Source organism: Petromyzon marinus, chromosome 8 (genome assembly GCF_048934315.1).
Source record: "Petromyzon marinus isolate PM22_M1 ecotype Great Lakes invasive population chromosome 8, UKy_Petmar_22M1.pri1.0, whole genome shotgun sequence".
Classification (NCBI taxonomy): domain Eukaryota; kingdom Metazoa; phylum Chordata; class Hyperoartia; order Petromyzontiformes; family Petromyzontidae; genus Petromyzon; species Petromyzon marinus.
In genome coordinates this window covers 13,955,302-13,975,232 of record NC_133674.1, presented here as the reverse complement: position 1 = coordinate 13,975,232, position 19,931 = coordinate 13,955,302, and the positions used below count along the sequence as shown (strand labels likewise).

At 41.2% G+C, this 19,931-nt stretch overlaps 1 protein-coding gene across 1 annotated transcript in view; it reads right to left on the bottom strand.

Annotated features, from left to right (window-relative positions):
- Positions 1-267: 267 nt before the first annotated feature.
- Positions 268-19,931, bottom strand: part of ABCG2 (ATP binding cassette subfamily G member 2 (JR blood group)) — a 29,168-nt gene continuing 9,504 nt past the window's right edge. The window contains exons 2-16 of the mRNA XM_032949765.2: positions 19,031-19,242; positions 16,662-16,721; positions 15,516-15,630; positions 14,542-14,694; positions 13,520-13,677; positions 12,977-13,128; positions 12,312-12,452; positions 10,326-10,579; positions 9,563-9,645; positions 8,916-9,005; positions 7,919-8,043; positions 5,958-6,112; positions 5,557-5,646; positions 4,609-4,709; positions 268-3,688 (exon numbers count right to left, since the gene is read on the bottom strand). Coding sequence (XP_032805656.2) covers positions 3,541-3,688; positions 4,609-4,709; positions 5,557-5,646; positions 5,958-6,112; positions 7,919-8,043; positions 8,916-9,005; positions 9,563-9,645; positions 10,326-10,579; positions 12,312-12,452; positions 12,977-13,128; positions 13,520-13,677; positions 14,542-14,694; positions 15,516-15,630; positions 16,662-16,721; positions 19,031-19,218 — 2,013 coding nt within the window. The 5' untranslated portion in view covers positions 19,219-19,242 and the 3' untranslated portion in view covers positions 268-3,540. The remainder of the gene's footprint in view (positions 3,689-4,608; positions 4,710-5,556; positions 5,647-5,957; positions 6,113-7,918; positions 8,044-8,915; positions 9,006-9,562; positions 9,646-10,325; positions 10,580-12,311; positions 12,453-12,976; positions 13,129-13,519; positions 13,678-14,541; positions 14,695-15,515; positions 15,631-16,661; positions 16,722-19,030; positions 19,243-19,931) is intronic.

Below are 19,931 nucleotides of genomic sequence, written 5' to 3'. Positions count from 1 at the left end.
CACAAGTCTCAGCTTGGTATTGTAATAGAACAGCAGTAGCAGCAACTGGCACCTCCACTTCAGACCACCCCACAAGATGCTCATTACATCAACAGTGTGGTTTGCCCGATTTACCGTCAAGGGAAAGTGCATGGAGTAACTTGCTCAATGTCACATTTCCCACGACGCATAAAGCATTTTTCTTCTTCCCACGTTGAGATGTGGCTTCAAATTGAGATGCTTTAAAATCTAACATCTTATTAAAACATCAAGCATAAGGAAACTACAATTGGTTAAATGTTTATTGAATGAATACTTATCAGGTATTTTGATGCACAGTATGGCTTAAATCACAACCCAGTGCTAACTTTCAAAAGAGTAACCTCAACTTGTGATATCAAATTGCGCTGTTGTAAGATGTTATGTTACCACCACTCCATTATTGGTATCACAAGGGCTGTGATTATCCCTTCAAGTTAGGGAGACAATGTAACTTCGAAACTAAGTATACATATGTATCAAAACTATTTTCATGAACCCGTGAATTAAGAAAAATCTTTCAAAATTACATATCAGTCTAACCCTGCCATGTATTTTAGTGATATGGCGCTTGAATTAAATGCGATCCCTTGAGAACACTGGCATAACTCACAGGAAACCTAAACAATATACATTCAGGCCTCGTAAGGAAAAAAAAGTACACTTGGCTCAGACCACAAGGTTGCACATAAAACAACCGAACAGTTTCAGCGATCACAGCATGCGGAAAACTGAAAATGCACAAACAACGTTAACGGCAAACACCACCCAGTGCATCAACAGCAGACACTTGCTACTGTACGAGATCGGTGTGCAACGGGAGAAATATAAAGCTCACAATAACGTATGGAGCGCTGGCTCCTATTGCTAAAGACAGTTACCATCAGTGGCTTGCTCATGACTGCCTTGCAATACCGCATGCAGTCTTGCCAGTGAGGGCACTTCCCATGCAGTGAAATTATCACTGCTCTTGGCCCACATGGCTCGAAATCCTACAAAGTCTCCATATAGAGCCTAATTTGGAGTAGCTACAATAGCAACACACATTTTATTTTTTAAATAATAGAGACAATGGCTTGTACATTCCACAAAATCCATTAGACCCTGAAGTGTGCAATTAAACGTTCATATGAAATACAAATTGACCCCACCAGTTAGTTTTTAATGCCCAACTACACTATGTTTACTGATAAATTGCAAGGTAAAAGTGCATCCCTTCAAAAGGTTGCTCACGACATGATAGGCAGCAGGACCTCCACTAGAGGATATTTGGCCTACTCTTCCACACTGGCCATATATTTTGGAAGAAGTGTAAGTACCTGCACTTTTCCCTACCACGAACGAAAAGCCGATCGATTAGCTATGGCGTTCCCATTATATACCACTGGGTGGACAGAGGCGGAATGACTTCAGAAACTTGCGAATCGTTTCAAACTGCCATGCCAGGAAGTCGAATCGGTGACTTCTGGATTGCAAGTCCAGTGTGCTCACCATCGCGTAATAGAAATACACCCACACAATTATATTTCAGCAGTATTAAACATGTTTCATGTTGGGTTGCAATAACTTTTATGTTTTATATAATTACCCAATGAAAATAATAATGAACTACAACACAACTTTTCTTTTTCCAAAGTAATTTTTTTCAACCTATTTTACAACCAATTATTGAAAAAGGCACAAACACAGGTTGATAGAAAAATCTAAAATCAGGCGGTCATTATTTTTTAACCTCCTGTGATGCACACTGCTTTGTCAAATGGGCTGTGCGGGTGTAAGGCAATTCCAATTACAAACTTAACAGAATTGTTGACAAGTAGCTGTAATCTGACATTTCTATAGCAGTGTCAGCGGTTCTAATTTCAACAATGCAGTATGCTTTAATTCCAAATCCACATTATATTAGTGTTATGTTAACACTTGCATCTCAGGATATGAAATCTCAAGGTCACGACAAAATATTTGCAGTGACGCTAAACCATGAACCTGCAAAAGGATATTAACATTCGATTAAACCAAATAATATTCTGTATTTGCATGTTATATTCTATTTACACAATTACCTTGCATTTGTTCTAAATTCTACATAAAAGTGCATGATACACTTCTTGAACGAGTGGACATTTTCTTACAATGCCACAATTCCTTTAGCAAGGGCAATAACAATTATGAATATTGGTATTTTACATACGAGTATAAATTCTGTCAAATAAATTCAGACCCTTTTGTTAAGGCACTACTGGTAAAATGCCTCCCAAGCCCTCGTTGGTCATGAGAATTGTGACCACACTTAACCACGCTGGTCAGTTCAGGTTGGTGGCAGGGCACCCAGGACCGGTTGAGATATCATTCCCTACGGACGTCTGCTGTGGCCAGAAATCGAACGCTTCTCGTCAGATACCGAGCACAGGGCGCAAACCGCTACAATGCTCAACCCAATTTCACATATAAAAAGGTTGCTATAAATAGTAATAGCACATTTCACATTAAGTTTGTTCCCCATTTGTGACACTACTGGTTTTTATCGATTTGTTCAAATCACCTGAAAAAATCAGGGCACAGATAAACACATTCATCAGTACTGTATTTGGCAATTTTCATCTCAATCGAGTAGGGGGGGAGGCAACCCCTCCAGCAATTAAAAATGATAGGAGTTAGTAAGTAAGGACTTGTCCCCTGCTTTTTATTCGACGCATGTGCAGCGATGGCACAGCCATCGATCGAGGGTCGAATTCGACCCGTGGGTGATCGGCATCGCGCTCGCTGAATGCCTTCAGGGAAGTCGTGCCCGGTATACGCAACTGCGTCACTTATAACCGCTTCGCCGTGACTTATTGCCAATTATGGACTCGGACTATTTTCCCATCATCTCTATAGAGTCCCTGGCACATACTAATATGCTACACAGTGGCAGTGGGGGTCGCAAAATGCCGATTTATTACTAATAAACTCCAATGATCCGATCGAATTTAGGGATTTCGATCGGATCATTGGGGAGGCACGTGCCACCACACCCCCCACTGGCTCCGCCAGTGGTTCAAGACAACATGGCAAGTTCATACTTTTGTGTCAAGGAGCCAGAGATTCAAGACATAGAAAGGTTGCCACACAAATTATTTTAAATATATACAAATAACAAAAGATGGATAAGCTGGTAGGCTACTCTGTTTCGTCAATAGGGAAACTAAAAAGTCCAAGTCTGTTGCGTCCGAGTTGTGATGAAATCAAGATAAATGCTGCGGTGAGACAAATGGTTTGCCACCTCATCTGATTGTCTTAATGACATAGATGTTTCATATAAATGAGCCATATACAATATCACAATATAATATATGAACTATATTACAACAACAAAAAAGGCATTTTAACACTGGTTTGAAAACGCAATGGCTATGTTCTTGTAAGACATAGGGTATATATCTGTAGCCGAGGAATAACAGCCGATTCAAATATACCAAGACCCATGACGACTGGACATAAAAAGGTACATCAAAGTTCCTGTTTTTTTCTGCCAAGGAGAGTTTATGTCAGTTTCCTCATGAAGCGCAGCTTCAGGTAGGTGATGGCGAGAAAGATGATGGTCATGCAGCCCAGCGCCACAAGGTTCTCCCACAGGGCCCAGTCATTTGTGCCGATTCCTTGCCGGCAAAGGTAATCCTCACCGGTACAGCTGTAATAGAGAGACATAAATGAATTAAACCCCCCATGCAGACAGTCAGCAAACAGGCAGAGCTACCTGCCTGTTATTATGGAATATCTAATAAATGCTATTATCATGGAAGAACAATCATACATATGCATGGATTATCTAATGCTTTCCAATATGCGTTTTAACCTCGGATGTATTTAATTTGCGATATCAATGCCGTCAAATGAAATTACGTCATCAAAATGGAGGCATGCACATGACGTGTGATGTCATATTGACAGATAACGGATACCCATTAAACGCTGGTTTTTATCTCCAAGTTTTGGATAGCCCTTTGACAAATGTACCCCGTTTGCTGTAGGGTAAGCCCCAAATAACATTACAACTTTATACTAAAACATTGTTTACGCTGCACCATTTTTACGAGTTACGACTCCCCCTGCTAAAGAGAGACGAACAGACTTAATGCGAGAACATTTTCAGTGCGCTAACCAACGCGCCACTGCCCTGTAAACCAGGGGTGGGGAACGTCTGGCCCGCAGGCCGTATGAGGCCCGCGAAATCATTTGCTCTGGCCCTGCCAAGGCAACCGCACGACTCGAAATTCAATAAATCTAGGCGCTTTTTTCACCGCAACATAAATGTAATTTTGTATCGCCCGCGAATGATGTTAGAAATATCCAAATGGCCCTTGGGCAGAAAAAAGATTCCCCACCCCTGCTGTAGACGATCAACATCTCTATCGAAATTATTTATTTCAAAATGTAAAAAAAATAGGTCAGTTTTTCAATTGTCTAAGAATATGATGTAGAAGTAGACAACATAGTATAACAATATGTAAGGTCTAATTACGACAGCATGTACACGTAAAATGGTCGACAAATTAATGGAAAACAGCAGTTCCGTTTTCAGCCTCAGCAGGAGCAGCAGCAAGGCCTTACATGGCTCCAGTGCTTGCAGACGTGGAGTTACAAGTGAAGGAGGCGGACGTGTGGTTACTTCCACAAAACATCAGGCCCCGAAACTCGTTCACTTGCAGTCCCTGCGGGCCACAATGAATACATTTTAAAATACATTTCAAGAGATAGTGGGCTATCATTTACAGTGAAGTGATATTTCCTCTCAAAATTATCATGTAAATTACAAACACAAATTCTCTTCGTTTTTTGGTGGCTCAAAGAACATAGAACCCCAGTAGTTTTGCCCGTTCTCCTTCCTCTCGTCAGGCCTGCATACAGAACAAAACCTTTCTAAACTGCAGTGTATCACAGTTATTTTCTTGAGACTGCCTTTACATTTAATTTTTCCAAAAGTGGTCTTTCAATTAAGTACACGGCTTTTCACTTTTGCACTTTAGAGTTTAAATTCCATTTATTTCCTGGTTCTCGTAAAAGAAAGCTACAGAGTAGTGCATGCTGGGATAAATCAGTTTGTAATAGATACTGGCTGCAGCCAAAGCTCTACTCTCTGGAATGTCATCAGAGTTTAAGATCATAGCATAATAACAGTCACTGGCATGATTAGTCATGTTATAACTAGGGCCCCATGCAGTAAGTGACTTGTTAAATAGCCTCAGTTTTACAACATGGATCATTTTATTCATTATAAACATGGTTAAATCTTGACTTAAAGCTTTCGTGACTGCAGGTTATTTTTTGACATTTTCTTTGAACCCATCAACGTGAATTTACCGAAAGACCCAAATAATATAAACATGGTTTTATAAAAAACACGAAAATTTTTACATTGCAAGACAACATAAAGTGACTTTACATATGGCAGTTCTTGCTCTATGGGCTTGAGAGTATTTAAAACAATGGACTTTAAAAATTGCAATGCATTGAAATTAAGTCCGGCTTGAGACAAAATTGAGGGCCGCACACACTTACCGTGAGTCCATATCTAGGGATGCTGAAGTACTTTAGCCAGTTGAGCCAGCCCATGACGCTTGGCAAGTTCACCAGCAGACCTGAGAAAATCTAACCAAAAAGAGCAACACATCTCAGTTCACCATGAAGCAACAGGTTTACTTGTGGCATTGACGGATTTTCTAAAGACTATAATTGTGTATGATCTATAGTTTTTCATATAAAGGTGGCACAATGGTAGAATTCCACCAATGCAAAACAGCATGAAGACACTGTAACTTGTATGATCGATAGAAGTAGCAACAGTAGTAGGAAAGTTAATGAATGCTCAAGGACGGCCGAGCCTAACAAATCAATATGCACACTCATAAAACGTTACTTAGAAACAAGACCATAAAATAACATGTGGATAGTTCGCTTACAATCATGAAGACAAAGCAGATGGTGATGAGGAGGTTTGCTACGGCCACTACGCTCTGCCCAGCACTGATGGCCAGGGCCATGGAGGTGGCGGTGTAAGAAACGAGCACCACTGTAAGCATGAAGATGAAGAAATGTCCAGCAGTTGCCTGAAAACCTGTCCCCGGGAACAGAACAGTGTGAGACCTCCGAATGACCACTCTCATCACGAGAATCAACATTTATTACTTATGCCATACCTCTCATGCATAAGTAATAAAAAAAGCAGTATAGACAATAGACTACAGGGGTAACCGATTGGTAGGGGTTGATAGCACTCGTGGGTGGGGGGAGGGAAGTGCACTACAAATGGTAAAATTTCGATTTAAAGCTTTCGTGACTGCAGGGATTCATCTTCTTGGTTCTTTCGGTAAAGTCACGTAGAAGGGAAATAATAAAATAATAAAAATAAAACATTACATAAAATTCTCACGACGTTTCGGCCACAACACGAGCAGGACGGCTGAGGACACCCCAATGGGCTCCCCCCTATCTCCGGTTATAACCAACATTTTCATGGAGAAATTTGAGACTGACGCCATCCAGACTGCCACTCTGCGCCCAACCTTATGGAAGAGGTACGTGGATGACACTTTTGTCATCTGGCCACATGGCCGGCCTGCTCTAGACCAATTCTTCGACCACATCAATTCCATACACCCAGCCATCAGATTTACCATGGAAGTCGAAAAAGATGGCAAGCTACCTTTTTTGGATGTCCTAATAAAAAAGAGACCTGATGGTTCAATGAGCCACTCTGTCTACAGGAAAGCTACCCATACGGATGCTTATCTCAAACCGGATTCCCACCACCATCCATCACAGAAGAATTCTCTCATCAAGACTGCACCATAGAGCCCAATGCATATCCAACCAGGAACACATAGACAGTGAACTCAAGCACGTACCCCAAGCTCTTAAGGCTAATGGTTACTCCGACTATACAATCCGCAAAGCTATCACTCAAACCATGTAGAAGGACCCTCTTGAGGAGCCTTTCAAAACCATCACTTTACCCTACATTGCGGGGATCACAAAAAAGATCTCCAAAATCTTGAATAAACACAAGATCCAGGTCCGTTTCAACACATTACATAAAATCCGTGATCTGGTTCCGTCTGTAAAAGATGTGATTCCGGATATACAGTACCCTGGTGTCTACAAACTAAGTTGCCTCTGTGGTAGTAGTTACATTGGAGAAACCAAACGCCATGTCTCGGACCGCATTCGTGAACACAAAGCAGACCTTAAACACGGTAGGACCAACACCTCGGCCGTGGCAGATCATTGTTATAATTCAGTAGGCTCACATGACATTGACTTCTCCAAGACAGAGGTTCTTTGTAAGCCATCTGGCTACCATGAGAGATTCGTTCATGAGGCTATCCACATATACAAAAACGGAGACAATTTCAACCGAGAAGATGTATTCTGGCTTAGCAATCACTGGAAGGATTTGATAAACCATTTTGGGTCTTAATTGATTGTTCACGCTTACGGTGGCTTTCAGACAGCATACATTAATTTTTTGTCTCCCCCCTCCTCTTTTCCGACCATAGATGAACTCGTCCATCTAAACTGTCAAATCGCTATCCGTGATGCTAACGTTTAAAAATAAATAAATACAAACCACCACTTCTTTCAAATGTTCTTGCCATTGGTTTTCACACCTGATGATGACTGCTTGTGTTGCAGTCGAAACGTCGTGAGAATTTTATTGTTTTATATATATTTTATTGTATTGTTTCCCTTCAACGTGACTTTACCGAAAAAACCAAGAATATGAATCACTGCAGTCACGAAAGCTTTAAATCAAAATTTAACCACCGCTATAGTTTCAATCGTATTTCCCCTTGAGCAATTTGTAAGTGGTGGGTATCTGTGCGGTGCAATAAGATAACATGTCAGAAATAGTTTGACTTGCCGATCATCCAGTAGGTCACGATGGAAAAGACGGCTGCAGGCAATGTCCGCATAGGTATGAGGTCAGACATGACTTTGGCCAGAAAGTAGGCAGACACTCGGTAGTAGCCACTGATGTACTCATGTCTGTGAACACATGGCAATGAACATGAAGAAACATGCGCTAACCAACACTTCCTGCAATGTAGTGTTGTTGCTTTACTCTTTTCACATATTTGTGCCAATTAAGACTATGTATATTAATGATGAGAATAGTCCGTGAAGATCTGAATTAGTGCTGTAACATACATACATGCAAATAACAATGCATTGGGGGGAAAAGGTAAGGTAGCTACATATCTAGTGATGAACAATAGCTATTATATTCAGAATGATTTCATTGCATATTGGGGACAACTAAAAGCATGTTGATCGCTTAAAGCTGTCAATTCATCAACAGCCATGGTCTATCCACTGTTGGATGAAGGCCTCTCCATGACATCGTCATCTCACAAATTGCACACAAGCTGATCTCATCATTCCATATCCATGCAGGTTGTCCTCTCGACCTGGTTATTTCATTTGGCGCCATTCCATCACCATTATCGATCATCGACCGCCGACCTTCCTAGTGATGCATCCTGCCCAAGCTCGCTTGCTTTCCTTAACAGTCAATAGGCTGTCATCAATTTGGATTTCTTTACCGATCCATGTGTGTTTCAATCTCCGAGTACACTACCATGCAAGCTCCTTTCTTACTTTTCATGCTTTTTAGATTTTGTTCCATTTTGTCGGTCTATCTCTTTGATGTCATAGCGTGGAACATACCCAGATTGAAGACGTACAGTTTTCCAAAAGCACTCCACCCTGCTCTCATGCACCACTTTATCTCATCATCTGGATCACACAGTCCAGTTTCAATAACTGTCCCTGGTAAACATATCCACCCGTTTACCAGTTAGACCTCGAGGACAACCATTTATTTTTGTTAAGTAGGATGATCATCGCTCCGAACTTACGTGAATATCTTTTTCTCCCGAATGAAGAGCTCAATTGCAGATACGCTGGAGAAGCACTGGTTGGTGGTGATAAAAAAGAGAGATCCAACCCTGAGGACAATTTGAATGGACAATGACACATTGACATGGCATAGGCTCTCTGCACATTCCAAGTGAAGCTGCGTGGTGGTGATACACGCCTGTAATCCAGCACTGCGAAGGCGAGGGTTGGTGGACTGCACTAATGTTACGAAACTCCCTTCCCATAGGCATCAAGGTGGCATACCCTGGCTCGCCAGGAAGCGGCGGTAGAGCAAGTGTTCCACTAATCTCCATTTGGTCCATCATGGGACAGTGTCGCCTCTCGCGCACATGCGTTTCCCCTTGTTGCTGCGATTTCCATGCCCATGTATAAACACTCATTCATTTGCTGAAAACACCTTCATGAATATGATGTACTGTGGAGTTTGGCCTATTGTTGGCACCAGCTCACTGCCTGGCTGCCTTTTAGGCTTGCCTGTGGTTCCTTGTGCCTCTGAGTAATTATCTCCCTTTGGGAGCAAGAAAATAACTGTGCGCGCTCTAAGTAGTTAATTATTATTGTAATAAAACACTCTTTGCTCATTACTGAAAGACACTCAATACACGTAAAGTGGTGTGCGCAATACCTGTTCTGGATGCCGCTTGGATCTAGTCTAGCACCAAAGAATATGGCTCCAACAATCAGGCCCAAAACCAAAGTGACCACCAGCTGTGATTCCATGAAAATAAAGAGGAAAAAGAAACATCACTGAATTATACAATGACACAGCAAACGAGGTGTGACAAGTAAAATACAACCCCTTGTTTAATTGTTTATTTTATTTTCATTCGTTTTACCTACGTGACTTTACCGAATAAAACCAAAGAGTATGAATCCTTGCAGTCAGGAAAGCTTCAAATCTAGAATCTAACCCCTTGTTTAAAAAAATGCACCTTACAATAATAGCTGTTAAGGAGGAGGATTCCATTTAACAACAAGTTGGAGACATTATGCAAATGCACGATTTATGTAATGAATTCCCACAAATGCTTTTCTTCAGAATTATGCAATTAGCAGAATAGAAACCAACGGTGGACGTTACGACAAAATGCGTTTGCATGTTTGCAAAAATATTTATTTTGCTGTTGGTGGCATCTCTCAATTTTGGGTAATGACTTGATCAACTTGTCCAGTTTTTAATAATGCAAGTCCCCGATTGTAAACATACATTCATGCTAAAGTTTATTTCGAATTGGAGTTATAGCACCCTGCATCCCTGTTACAGCGGACAGAGCTAATGCATAAAGACTATCAACTTTAGTTCGAAAGCCATAAAAAGGGACACTAATAAAATCCTCACATAACACCGTGCCAATTTTATGTTCCACATGGCCAAACAAAAAATTTACCTGTGCAATGGAGACTTGTGGGTTTCTCGAAAGGTTGGTCACAGAGCGCTTGGTGACCCACAAGAGCTGGTGGAAAAAGGAGGTCGCGTAGGTGACGCTCTGTGTTTTAATGCTGATCGAAGCCTTGGAGCCCACGGACGCGAAGATCTTGCGCAACTCCTCATCGTTGGTCCTGTAAACGTCAGAGTTGTGGTACGCCTCCTGCAGCTGCTCTGCAATAGTCCTGTGCTCCCCCTGCTTGACCTCTTCCTCGTCTGTGGCACAGAGGGGTACACAAGAGACACGCACAATGGAGAGATATAAAACTTGATTTGAAGCTTTCGTGACTGCAGGAATTACTCTCTGGTTCTTTCGGCAAAGTCACGTAGAAAGAAAAAAAAATACGATGTTTCGATTGCAACACAAGCAATTGTCATCGGGTAAGAATGAATGAGAAAACAAACCTAGTAAACTTAGAAATATAATGCAATACAACACAGAGAGTCGGCTAACACAACAGTCAACACCCTACCTGGTTGATTACATTCTTCCAAAGATTGCTAAATTTGAGAGAGAGACAAAACACAGACACGGAGACACACAGCCAGACACACAAGCAGAGATAGGCAACAGAGACACACAGAGAGACACCGGTTCGATCTCCCCAGAGTGGTTTTTGAAACAATGGTACAAGATTCTTAAATTCCTCCACCACTGACCACCCAGCAGCAGAAACGGGTACACCAGATTTATCCCGTCGGCACGGCATGTGTGGTGGGGTCAAGTGTGGGTACTCCTACCTCTTTTGAGACGTCTGGGCAGCGTGGAAGAATAGACCAAAATTCATACTAAAGTGGCTTCCTCGGGCTCCCTCTAGTGAAGACCCTTCCCATCAGCAGCAGCAAGCAATTTCAGGGCTACAATTGTAACTATACGTATTGCATGTGAATTTAACTGAATTTGACTTGTGTGCATCGAAAAAGTGACACACTTCAGTGAATTCACAGAATCAGATAAACCAATACTTCACATATAAACAAGTCCTGTGAAACAGAATTTGCTGCGATTGAGCAATGGAAAATGTACGACGCATTAAAGGTCAGTTGCTTGGGAACAATCTCCAGTAATCTATGTGTATAGCCACAACAGGAGTTTGTACTTTTAAAGCACCGTAAACAGTGCTTTGTATGAAAGATGTATATGCAGTTCACACCCATTTAAAGTACAAAATATATGCTTCTGAGTAATTCAAAGCAGCCCCTGAGGTGGGTTCACATTTGAGTAGAAAGACATTCATTTTTGAAGAGGCCTTTAATACAGCATAATGTTGATCCATGAAAAAGTAATGTGGATTAAAAAGTCAGTACATCATTAAAACACACTTTTAGAATGTCTACAGAAAACCCATGACACTGTGTGGTCTTCACAACGTTCAGGGTTCTTCTTTCAACAAAGGACATGCGGCTCAAGTTGGCCAAAACCAAACCGGCTTATGCAATGGGAGATGACAGCAAACAAATTCAATTAAATTCACTATGGGATCAGTAACTACCCATCCTGGGTGTGTTGTATGGAATGTAATTGAAGGTACCATGGAAAAGTGACATTATATAGCACCTTTCTGTAATTCCCGATTTATCATATATCAATTTAATTACGTGAAGTATGATTTAAGACAAACTACTATGATAGCGTTAATGGTACCATCCTTTGTAAGTGTAACTATACTGCCCAAGCTAACAGGTGACTAAAAGAAAAGCAGTACATTGACATTAATAACCTCCAATTAATCTTTTCAGCACAACAAAAACACACCTAAACTTCTGCGATTTCTGACTGTGATGAGTTACATGTTCGATGTTCACGAATGCTGGTTGTTGAGTGATTATATTATTTGTGCAGGATACAGCACAATAACCGGTTTGTCCTTTCTGGCATCCCATGTAGAAAAAGGTACACGCACGTTGTTCGGAGAAATGCAAAAGTGCACGTAAAAAGCATTTGCACCATTTTGAGAGAGATCAATTTCTTCCTCGCCGCTGTCATCGTCGCACTTTTCATTCCTCATGGCTGCCACGGCGGTCGAGTCTCCGTTTATGATGTCCAAGAAGAAGTCAGCGGGATTGTTGTACGGCTCGCACTCGTAGCCTGCGAGCACGAGCGTGCGCATTACAACGCCCAACACAAAGACACGACACATCGGCTTGGGCAAACATTGGACATAAATAGGATCTAAAAGACGTGAACTTTGACTATAGATATTGACAATTATATATATACACACACACACATACACAATGCTATATTGCACTTGCCTTGCTTGCTACATGATTGTCATTTCTAATGTTCATAAATGTTTATGCTCAAAGTAAAACAAATATTATTACGGCTTACAATAAAATGCGAAATCTGACAAGGTCTAAAAACTGCTGATTAGTAGTTTAATTTGTAAAATTATTATTCGTTTCATCCAAGCGCGGTCTTTAAGCTTGAGTTAAGAAATGCTCAACCCAGAAAACAGCACAAGTGGGTGAATTACGAGTGGCTGAGAAATCTTAGGTGTTAGATGAAGTGTAACTTAACAATTCCTTTATTTAATACCAGGCAACGTGATGTATTTTTCCATGAAAGGAAACCGACCTTGATTTTGCATGGCAGTACGGCACACTCACCAAGATTCTGGAAGTAGCTGAGAGCGGTCTTGGAAGGGCCGTGGTACACCAGGCTGCCACTGGCCAGCAGCGTCAGACTGTCAAAAAGCTTGAAGATGGAGTAGCGTGGCTGATGGATGGAGAAGATGATGGTCCGACCCTTCCGTGACATTCTGCATTCATTCAAATAACCCAACACGCATGCACACCAAAAAACATCATCCCAACCAGATCTTAAAGCAGAAATCCTCAGCAAGAATACATAGAGAGGCAGCTCACATCTTAGTGAATCAGTCGATCCTCGTGATTTTGGTGATTTGTCCCGTTGTTGATAATGGAGACCCGTGGCAGGTATTCATATGAAAAAAAATCAAATGAAATGAGACGAGTTTTTTTTTTTAATCATTCATTCAGGATGCGAGCCAACGCCACATTCGAATCAAGCCTTTCTGATCAACTCCAACAGACGAATAAGACCCATGTGAAATGTGGACTGGCCGATAATGATGATGAAACGCTGTTGTGAGCGAGCGCCGTTGGGGCTGCTGCTGCTGCTGGGCGCACCGCTTGAGCAGCAGGAGAACGGCGTTGGCTGTGCTGGCGTCAAGCCCAGTGGTCGGCTCATCCAGGAACAGCACTGACGGGTCGTTGATGAGCTCCATGCCAATGTTTGTGCGCTTCCTCTCGCCACCGGACACGCCGCGGATCAGCTCAGTCCCCACCTGCGCATTTCAGCAGAGCATACGCAGGATGAATGCAGCGACTCCTAATTCTTGTTTTGCATCACGCAATTGGTCGATCGGCACGTCGTGTGCGATGGGGGTGATCAGAATCTTGATCAGAATCATGATTTCGACGGGAGGAATCCGATGAGCTATGATATCCAGTAGGGGCGGGTCAGCAAGTTACAATAACGAACAATACAAAAAAATGATAGGAGTGCAAAACAGAAAAATGTAAGTAAGTTACTATAAATAAAAAAAGTATACAAGTACAAACTGCATAAGTATATACATTCCTGTCGATTTGTCAACACCAAATGTAAGCTTGGGAAAGGCAGCAAAACAATGGATATAATTCTCATTTTGGATGAACAGGACATATCTTTGACAAAACCCAGAATAAAATGTATCCAAATACATCTTCCCCTGCACACATCAACCATAAAAACGTTGTCAAACGTCATCATCCCTAATTTCTCGTTCAGTACCATATCCGCACACGGCTATATTGTACGTTTTTCCTATTTCACACATCTTTCACACATAACTGAAATCCGTGACGAAAGCAGGGAAAAATTCATGATGCTCAGGTCCTTTTAAATTGTGTATATTTATATTAATATATAATAATTTATATTACACACTGTATATACATTGGAAATCTCTCTAAACACGAATGTCCTTTCAGTAAGTGGCTGGCAGTCTCACCCACAAACACCACCAAATGCACCGTTTGATAGCCACAGCAACATAACACTAAAAGCCACCGAGTCTTCCACTCAAAAAGCAAGGGAGCCAACTCGGCATGGCCCTATTGATCAACAAGCGCGAGACATTACTGCTGCATTCACACGCCGCGTTTACCTTCGAGTCGGCACACTTGGCGAGTCCCAACTCCTGGATGATCTGGTTCACTCGCTCCTTCTTCTCTTGCTGGCTGATTGACTGCGGCAGTCGCAGAGCAGCGGAGAACTCAAAGTTCTCCCGAACGGTCAGTGTACCCATCACCACGTCATCCTAAAGGGAGGATCCGACGGATTTGACAGCACTTAACTGCACCGCAACGACGATTCAGGTTGGAGGGGCGATTACAAAACTCCAGCTCCGAGAGCCATGGTTGCAACATGAAGCGCCATACTTCATGCATCACATTGCGAGAAATTAAGACGCCCAGAGGAATGACGGCAAGGCAGGCAAAGGAGGGAGCGTGCCACCGCGGAAATTGAGAGATAACATTAATGTGTGGAGGTGGAGGATAGACTGTTGCAGAGCGGGGCCAAGGGGGATAGTCACAGATTGAGGAGGTCTTCATTGAGGGGAATGATCCTGGTTGATGTTGACAAATTCATATGGCAACCAATATCTATTATATCTGTACATGGTGACTTGGAGGCCCAGGGAATTTTTATGAAATTTACTTAATAATTAATTGTATGGAGGTTTTAAACATAAGGTATTTGTATCGTGTAACATTTTTATGCGTTGTTAAACGTGTTCAAAAGATTTGGTTTCACTAGTGCAATACATAAAGTATATACTTCCAGCTTTCAATTAACGCATATTTTTTAATGCTTTACAAATAGCCGATTTGATATACGTTTGACTACATTTTGAGTACAAGCAAGTTCATCTGTGCGAATGTTAGCAGACGCCCCACTCTACACATCGTGACATTAAACCTTCGCGACATTAAATGTATGACGAAGGATGGGTGTGGAGAGGAAACGTGTGGCCGCTTCAGCAGTTGGGGACTTCCACTGAACTTGGTGGTTTAGTCAAAAATAAATAAACCAATGGGTTTGTCTTTGTTAACACCGGGTTCGTAAAAACACACCAACCTGCACGACATAGCCAGAGACGCATTTGAAGTTAGGCGGCTGTGGAGCCCCATCCACAAGAACAATGCCTTCGAGTCCATTGGGGTCCTTCCTGGCAGCCAAAACATCCAGAAGCCTGGAGACAGCAGCAAACCACACCATCAAATCAGGGGACCGCAATATTCTCAGTGCTGAAACGACTTCCCACCATTATCCTCACAATAGGTCAACATCAAAGACAAGTGCATCAGATGTGCTTCTGCACGCCGTCTGGAATGCTCTTCCTTCCGATATTAAGAGGTTACTGGAGCTATGCACTTTTAATTCAAGATAGAAAACGAATTTCTTTACAACAAATTTTTTCTTTAGTTTGTTGTCCTCCCTCTGCACCTCCGATTAGCACGGTTGGCCACGTACGGTGTGAAAGAAGTGAAACCTCGTACAACTCGCAAGTGTTAGCGTTGCCAAAAGGGATATTGATAAAATAACCTAGAAGGGAAAACATATTTAAAATCAGCCTTTCATCACTTGTGAAAGTACAAATGTTAGTTGCTAAATTTTCAAGGGACACACTTTGGTAAACATTTTTCTCAGAAAGGCTTGTCTTAAGCATACATATCGACAAATAACTTACAAAAAAATGGCAGGAGCATATCCGTGTGAGTCGTTTTAATAGTCCAGTGTGAAAATGCATCCAGTCACATTCACAAATTATGAATTGTCATTCAGATTCAAATAATCGACCTTTCGAACTGAAAAACTGCATATGGCCTCGTTTTATAGGACCAAAGATTAGGACAAAAATTGAGATGGTGATGCTGGAAGGTTCCTGATATCTGGACAAGTTAGCATGGAATGACCCTGTTGTTGTCAGCATGTGACATCCCACTCCTGGGCCAAGGCCTCCTTCATTTTCCTCCATTCCTTCTTTTCCTTAGGCGTGCCTGTCCAGCCGTGGCCTCCGGCTGTGTGTGCATCAACATCCCTCAGTTTATTTACATATAATTGTTTTCACTTCAAATAAGGGGTGGTGAATCTGAAACTGCGAAAAAACGATCTGGCCGACCCTAGCAAAGCTGGAAAGACCCAAAAACGATTGACATGAGCATGGTATGGGTGAGACACACAATGTGAAGTGATTAAATGTGCAAAGGGATCAAAACTTACGAGGACTTTCCACCACCTGTTGGCCCAAGAATGGCATTCATACCAGGCTTCATGATCCCACTGGAAAAAAGCAGACATGCCCTGTTACACATGCTCTCTTCAAATGGCGCGTTTGCATTTACTACAGCCTCATTGACAGAAATTTGTTTGGACAAGTACACTATTATTATTCCATTCCGAGACAACATATAATGTTGACACATTATGTACAACATGGATATGGCACAAATCTTTGAGTAAAAGGCCAAAATGCATGATCATAAATGTTGGGAGAGTATATTCTCATTGTTTTTTAATCTAAAATATATAAAAAAATAAACAGCGACTTTAAAAAACAAGCAAACATTGGACCTTTTCACTTGCGTTGCAATTGTGATTATGCATTTTAATTTAATTTCAAAGTCCATTCCAGATTCGGCTGAGTAAAAAAAAAATCTCATGTTAAATACATGACTGCCAGAAGTAAAAAAATGCATCGTAACAAAAGGAGCATTGTATTGGCAGATAAATGACAATTTTTTACTTAATTCTTCACAAGTTATCCAACGAGTAAGGCTTACAGGTATGGTGTTGCCTAAATATTAATAACATAGCTTGAGATGTATTTATTAAAATAAAATGTATTATCCATAATAGCGTAGGAATAAAAATTAGGATTTTTTTTTATCAAATATGAAGTGCTGTTATCTACAACTATCACAATTAAAACATAATCTTCATAAATGGTCATTATCATAAAATACATAGTTTTTTTCAGCCAATATCAATATTCATTTTAGATTTTTGGGTTAGGCCATGTAATCATCTGGCCGAACATTTCTGTTCTAAGACCCCTCCACCACCTGACATGTCATGTGTATAAGCATTGAACGTGCCTATTATTATTGTCAGCTCTGCAGCAAGTTGAATAATAATCTCACATCCAAATTAAACTTACCAGGGAGCTGAAATAATAATATATTGGCATGCTAAACACTTGTACACCATGTGACATATCATTTGTTTGGATATGGTCAGGTGGTGAAGGAGATATCGCAACAGAACATTTTCCAGATCATTAAAAGTAAATTATGAATCATTAATCATCATTGTAAGAATCTTATTCATTATGATAATTGTTATTTATTAATATACATTTTAAATCAGGATAAACTTGAGATTGACATCTCATTTATAAAGGAATCCTGGCAAGACGGCAGGAGTGAGAATCTCTAGAGACATGTGGAACACATGCTGAGAATGTTACGTCTCAACTTTAATTTGAACTATATTCTGCCAACTTAGTTGCTGTGGTGAAATTGGAGTGACCATGGAAAATGTCTATTTGTTATTTTGGAGTTGGCACAACAGTCCTACAATTTTGCAGTCACAAGCTCTTAATTGCTGTGAAGAGAAGCAATAGACAATTCAATTAAGTAATCTAGCGCCAAGTCATTTAATGCCTTGCAGGAAAATAACTGAATTCAAATAAAATCTTGACTTAAAGCTTTTGTGACTGCAGGGATTCATATTCGCTTGTGTTGTGATCGAAACGTCGTAGTTTTGTTATTTTTTGTTCTTTTCTTTCAACCTATCTACGTGACTTTACCGAAAAACCCAAAGAATATGAATTCAAATTGACAACGTGGCTTGATTTTTGCCAAGTTGGAAACAAATTTTATTTGCTTACAGGGCACACATAGTCACACCGAATATAAGGCTGTAAACCAGATTACATGATAAACATCTTGAGACCGGCACGTGCAGGTTTTGGCTTTTTTCCTAGGTTTGAATATGCCAACGGATCTAGTTTACCGATGTGACTGGCCATAGTTAGACAAGTTTGCAATTGTACATTCAAGCTTTTTAAACTTAAAACTTTTATAGAGTGCATCCATCAATGTTTGTGGGAACTGTAAATGTTTTCCATCATCATCATCACCTTCAACATCACCGTCATCTCCCATTACAATCAGTTCTGTCAAAAAATCACGAGGTGACATTTCGTAATGTTGCCACAAAATAGCATATTGAAGTTGCTCTCCAAGCTGCGTTGTGGACCCGATAACCCAAGTTCGATTCCTGGATACGGATAACAGAATAGGTTCATCACCAATACTCTCCAAACCCTACACTCAACCAACCCACAAAACCATGACTGACACGGTGCAGTGAGGCCTTCATCCATTGGTGGATTGAAAATGACTGGAATGTATTTACTTACATACAAAGAGATTCAGTGTTCTCTAAAACGGAGATTACATAATTGTAAATGTAACTGACGAACATTGGTAGAGCAATGTAAAACAATTATCATCACGTACAACCATAAAACACAGTGAATCTGCTAACGGTGGATGCAGCAGTGTGCGCTGTTATCGGGAGCTCACTTTATGTTCTTGAGGATCTCCTTGACGATGACCTTGCGGCGGCAGGGCAGGCCGCTCTTTTGCTTCACCGAGTAGTTGATGTTGTGAAAGCTCAAGATGGAGCCTTGCAGGAAGCGCTGGGAAGTGCGCGTTGAGATCGAGCGCTTGATGACGTTGTCCAGGTCAGGCTCCATGTTCACGATTGCCATTACCGGCCTCCCCTTGTCGTTCCTCTGCATGACAAACATCGGTTCCACCACAGCACTCTGAGCGTGTCCCTTCCCAGGCTTGCCATTCTCCGCCAGCATGATCCATGGTGAATAGGAGAATAACTGTTTGGAATGGTTACAACTGCACAGTGTGATGTGTTTCGAGATGTATTACTGCAGAGATTTTCAAGTTAATGCTTTATAGCGCTCTGATATGTTTGGGTTGTACCACATGTTGAGCGGTATTTCTGACGTTTTGCTCCCATTAATTGAAATCAGTGACTGAAGAAGCTCCCAGCACGTTGAGCGAATGTTAAGATATCATGCAAGACAACGGTACAAGAGGAAAACACGTCGAAGGGCTTTACTAAAATAAATCGTTAATTATTTGGTTGATTGATGGTACCAATCTCAATCAAGGGAATACAACCAATTTCTAACGCCCACTGATTGATAGGTTTTTTAATTGGCTCATCATAGGCCTCCGGTGTTCCACAGACCATACAATGTGTAAACAATCCCATACAATGTGTAAACAATCCCATACAATGTGTAAATAATCCCATACAATGTTTAATGTGGGTGTGTGGGTTTCGCATGGAGCAGTGCGTTTTTGAGCAATTTCAATCCCTGCAATGGAATCATATTTATTGATATTGGTTAACTTGTATAAATGCAATTTTCCCCATGAGAGGCAAACGTTAGACAGAGAC